We start from the raw sequence: 4,873 nt of genomic DNA on the forward strand, positions 1-4,873 counted from the left end.
AAGAGTGAAATCCATCTCAAAAATAAATAAATAAATGAATAAAAATACAAAAATTAGCTGGGCGTGGTGGTACGCACCTGTAGTCCCAGCTACTTGGGAGGCTGAGGCAGTAGAATCACTTGAACCCGGGAGGCGGAGGTTGCAGTGAGCTGAGATTGTGCCACTGCACTCTAGCCTGGTGACAGAGTGAGACTGTCTAAAAATAAAAAGTTTAAAAAGATGAGGTCTTGCTTTGTTGCCCAGGGTAGCCTTGAACTCCTGAACTCAAGCAATCTTCCCATTTCAGCATTCCTACTAGCTGGTTCTTACAGGTGCACTTTCAGCTCTTGAGCAACGTTTGGGGAAAGGAAAATTGAAAGTTTCAGGCTCTCAAGGCCACCTCCTGCTTGCAGTTTGCAGTGGCCTCCGCGGGGGTGCCCAAGGCTGACTACAGAGAGGGGCTGAAGGCTTCCTGGGGCTGAGAAGTAGGTGGAGTCCAGTAGCTGTTCTCCGTTCCCTGGAAAACAGCTCCACCTGCTGGCGGTTGTGCGCCTGCAGTCATGACCTTGGCCGAGTCTGCACGGGGAAGGGAAGTGCGTGCTGAACCAGTTCGGGGCGCTTGGAGGGGACATCGGAGCCGCGGTGGGGAGGGAGGCGTATGGGATAGGACCCGGGAAGGGGTCGTGATGCCGTTCTGGGTGGATGTGTGAGGCCTGAGTTTTGTGAGCCCCGTGGGTGCGCCAGCAGCATGTGGTATTGGGTGTGTGCCGTGTGGGTATCCTGCGCGGCGTGTGGCGTGGGATGTAGGTGTGAAGCAGCAGGGGGTTATGCGGTTGAAGGCAAAGTGGGAAGTGTGAAGTGTTGAAGGGGCGTGTTTGTGTTGTGTTGAGATGTATGTTGTGCAGGAATTGCCAACGCCATGGATGTGTGGAGGGCGTGTAGTTTCTGAGGTGCACAATATTGTTGGTAGAAGGTGTTGGCGAGTGTGTTCCGGGAAATATAATTATGAAACAAAATCTCCCAACCCAGCACACTTCTCCACAAAGATAGTAGAGATGGAAAACAGTTTTATTATTATTTTTGGTTAAAAAGATTTAGGACTGGCTTGGTGGCTCACGCCTGTAATCCCATCACTTTGGGAGGCTGAGGTAGGCGGATTGCCTGAGCTCAGGAGTTCGAGACCAGCCTGGGCAACATGGTGAAACCCCGTCTCTACTAAAATACAAAAAATTAGCCGGACATAGCGGCGAGCGCCTGTAGTCCCAGCTACTCGGGAGGCTGAGGCAGGAGAATCGCTGGAACCCAGGAGGCGGAAGTTGCAGTGAGCTGAGATCGCGCCACTGCACTCCAGCCTGGGCGATAGAGCAAGACTCGGTCTCAAAAAAAAAAAAAAGATATTTTTATTTTTATTTTTTTAGAAACTCGATGTTTATTTTCCGTGAATCTTATATGTTGCTTAAGAGCCCACAGAAGAACAGCTTAAGACCATTCAGTGGTTGCTCCTACCCATTCAGTGGCCTGGGCAGTGGGAGCTGCAGACCAGTCTTCCGTGGCAGGCTGGGCACTCCAGTCTTCAGAAGGGAACTGCTGGATAGGCACAGAAGGCACCTGCCCGCCTTCAGACCAGTCGGCAACCCCAGGCTGAGTAGCCGTGAACTCAGGAGCCGGAGCAGTCCATTCGCCCTGAAACTCCTTGGTAACAGCCTTGTCAGCAGCAGCCTGCTCTTCTTTTTCAATCTCTTCAGGGTCTCTGCAGAAGTAGAGATCAGGCATGACCTCCCACGGGTGTTCACGGGAAATGGTGCCACGCATGCGCAAAACTTCCCGAGCCAGCATCCACCACATCAAACCCACTGAGTGAGCTCCCTTGTTGTTGCATGGGATGGCAACGTCCACATAGCGCAGAGGAGAATCTGTGTTACACAGAGCAATGGTAGGTAGGTTAACATAAGACGCCTCCGTGAGATGCTGGTGGTCAGCCCTTGGGTCAGTAACCATAAGCAGCCGTGGCTCCCGGAAGGCTGCCTGGATCTGGTTGGTGTAGGTTCCAGGAGTGAAGCGGCCAGCAATTGGAGTGGCTACAGCGGCAGCAGCAAACTTCAGCACGGCCCTCTGGCCAGTATTCTTGGAGGACATAACACTGACATCAGCAGGGTTTTCAACGGCAACAATGGCACCAGCTGCCAGGAGAAGCTTCTCCCAGGTCCTCTTCAGATTTATGATGTAGATGCCATCACTTTTCCTTTTCTAGATATACTGTTCCATCTGGAAGTCAATGTTAGTGCCCCCTAAATGGGTCCCTGCTGCCAGGAACTTAAGGACATCCTCCTCCTTCATTTGCAGGACATCAAGGGCTCCGGACATTGTGAAAGTTTCCCTTTAAGTTATGATGGGAATCCAGTACAACGCCGTATGGAGCCCTCAGCAGGTAGCACGGAAAGGCAAAAAAAAGAGAAGTTGAAGACTGAGGAAGAGTCCGTACATCCCAAAAATTTTTAGAAAAAAAAAAAAAAAAAAATAGATGTTTTAAAAAAAAAAAAAAAAAAAAAAAAGTTTTTAAATGTATTATTATTTTTTTTGTAGAGTCGGGGGTTTTACTATATTGCCCAGGTAGATCTTAACACTCAGCCTCAAGTGGTCCTCCCATCTTGGCCTCCCAAAGCCAAAGTGCTAGGATTACAGACATAAGCCACCACACCTGGCCTTAAATTTCATATGTATTTACTTATTTTTAGAGAGAGGGTCTCTCTCCATTGCCCAGGCAAGAGTGAAGTGGTGAGATCATAGCTCACTGCAGCCTTGAACTCCTGGGCTCAATCAGCCTCCTAAGTAGCTAGGGCTACAGGTGTGCATCACCACACCCACTAATTATTATTATTTTTTGTAGAAACAGGGTCCTGCTATGTTGCCCAGGCTGGCCTCGAACCCCAGACCTCAAGTGATCTTCCCACCTCAGGTTCCTGGTGCTGGGATTACAGGCATAAGCCACCATGCCTCAGCTGGTTTTATTATTGAACAAGAATTATTTTTTCTTTTTATTTTGAGGAGTTTTGCTCTTGTTGCCCAGGCTGGAGTGCAACGGCATGATCTCAGCTCACTGCAACCTCTACCTCCCGGGTTCAAGTGATCCTCTTGCCTCAGGCTCCCCAGTAACTGGGATTACAGGTGCCCACCACCATGCCTGGCTAATTTTTTTGTGTTTTTAGTAGAAAAATACACCACTGGCCGGGTGTGGTGGCTCACGCCTATAATCCCAGCACTTTGGGAGGCCGAGGCGGGTGGATCACGAGGTCAAGAGATCGAGACCAGCCTGGTCAACAAGCTGAAACCCCGTCTCTACTAAAAATACAAAAATTAGCTGGGCATGATGGTGCGTGCCTGTAGTCCCAGCTACTTGGGAGGCTGAGGCAGGAGAATTGCTTGAATCCAGGAGGCGGAGGTTGCGGTCAGCCGAGATCGTGACATTGCACTCCAGTCTGGGCAACAACAGTGAAACTCCATCTCAAAAAAAAAAAAAAAAATCGAAAAATACACCACCATGTTGACCAGGCTGGTCTCGAACTCCTGACCTCAGGCGATCCACCTGCCTTGGCCTCCCAAAGTGCTGGGATTGTAGGCATGAGCCACCACCACACCTGGCCTGAATAAGCATTAAGTTAGAATGTGATGCACATCACTGGCAATCTGCTAAAAGGTTGCAAAGGCAAAAAGAAGTATATCATCCTTCATTATAGCCACGCAGGTAGAAACCATTATCCTGTTTCCAAGATAAAATTTCTTTTTCTTTCCCTTTCTCTCTTGCTTTCTCGCTTTCTCCCTGTCTTTCTCTCTCTCTCTCTTTCTCACTTTCTTTCTTTTCTTTTGTGAGACAGAGTCTTGTTGTATTTTCCTGACTGGAGTGCCATGGTGCAATCTCAGCTCACTGCAACCTCCACCACCTGGGTTCAAGTGATTCTCCTGCCTCAGTCTCCTGAGTAGCTGGGATTACAGGCATGAGCTACCACACCCAGCTAATTTTTGTACTTTTAGTAGAGACGGGATTTCAACATGTTGGCCAGGCTGGTCTCCTGGCTTTGTGATCCACCTGCCTCGGCTTCCCAAAGTACTGGGATTACAGACGTGAGCCACCACACCTGGCCAAGATAAAATTTCAAATCCCATATTGTTACAGGAAGAGCAGGTTCGTATGCCCACTGTGCAGTCACAGCTCCATGACTCTGAGACAGCAGGGACGCAGCAGAGAGAGTTTAATGATCGCAGAGGTGCTGAGCGAGGTGATGGGAGGAGATATTCAAATCTCTCTCCAAGCAGTTCTGGGCTGGGCTTTTAAGGGGTTGGTGAGGGTGATGGGCTGGTTTTATTATTGAATACACATTATTTTTTCTTTTTTTGAGAAGGAGTTTTGCTCTTGTTGCCCAGGCTGGAGTGCAACGGCGCGATCCCAAGGGGAGGAAATCATCAGGGTGTAGAAGCTGCATTCTGGGGGGAGTCAGCTCCTCGTGGGGTCCTTCAGGTCAGCCGAGTCAGCAGTTCCATCAACACCCGAAGGAATATCTCAAAGGGAACACTTAACGTTGTGTAATGTCCAAGCTGTGATCTGAGAGAAGTTAGGGGGAATAATAATCTTGTGACAGGGGCTACATGACTGTGGGACAGCAGGCATCAGGTACCTATGGGGAAGCAGGTCAGGGAGCAGCTGTCCTGAGATCAATGCTGAGCACACTGCAAGCTTGGTTTCTGTTCATTTCTCCCTCTCCTTTCTTCCCAAGTTTATAGGGGAGGTTGCAATACCATGTTTTCAAGATAAACAATGACTAGTTCTCAAGTAAGAGGACTTGACAATACCTTTAGTCAAATGTAGTTCAGCTTTTTTTTTTTTTTTTTTTTTTTTTTT

At 48.8% G+C, this 4,873-nt stretch overlaps 1 protein-coding gene across 1 annotated transcript; it reads right to left on the minus strand.

The window, feature by feature from the left end:
* Positions 1-1,443: 1,443 nt before the first annotated feature.
* Positions 1,444-2,416, minus strand: LOC108302214 (40S ribosomal protein SA-like). Its single transcript, XM_037737467.1, has one exon. It carries the CDS (start codon positions 2,113-2,115, stop codon positions 1,459-1,461), a length of 657 nt encoding a protein of 218 aa, XP_037593395.1. The 5' UTR covers positions 2,116-2,416; the 3' UTR covers positions 1,444-1,458.
* Between the last annotated feature and the right edge of the window lie 2,457 nt (positions 2,417-4,873).

The sequence above is a fragment of the Cebus imitator genome, unplaced genomic scaffold, assembly GCF_001604975.1.
Source record: "Cebus imitator isolate Cc_AM_T3 unplaced genomic scaffold, Cebus_imitator-1.0 Scaffold39, whole genome shotgun sequence".
In the NCBI taxonomy this organism is placed as follows: Eukaryota; Metazoa; Chordata; class Mammalia; order Primates; family Cebidae; genus Cebus; species Cebus imitator.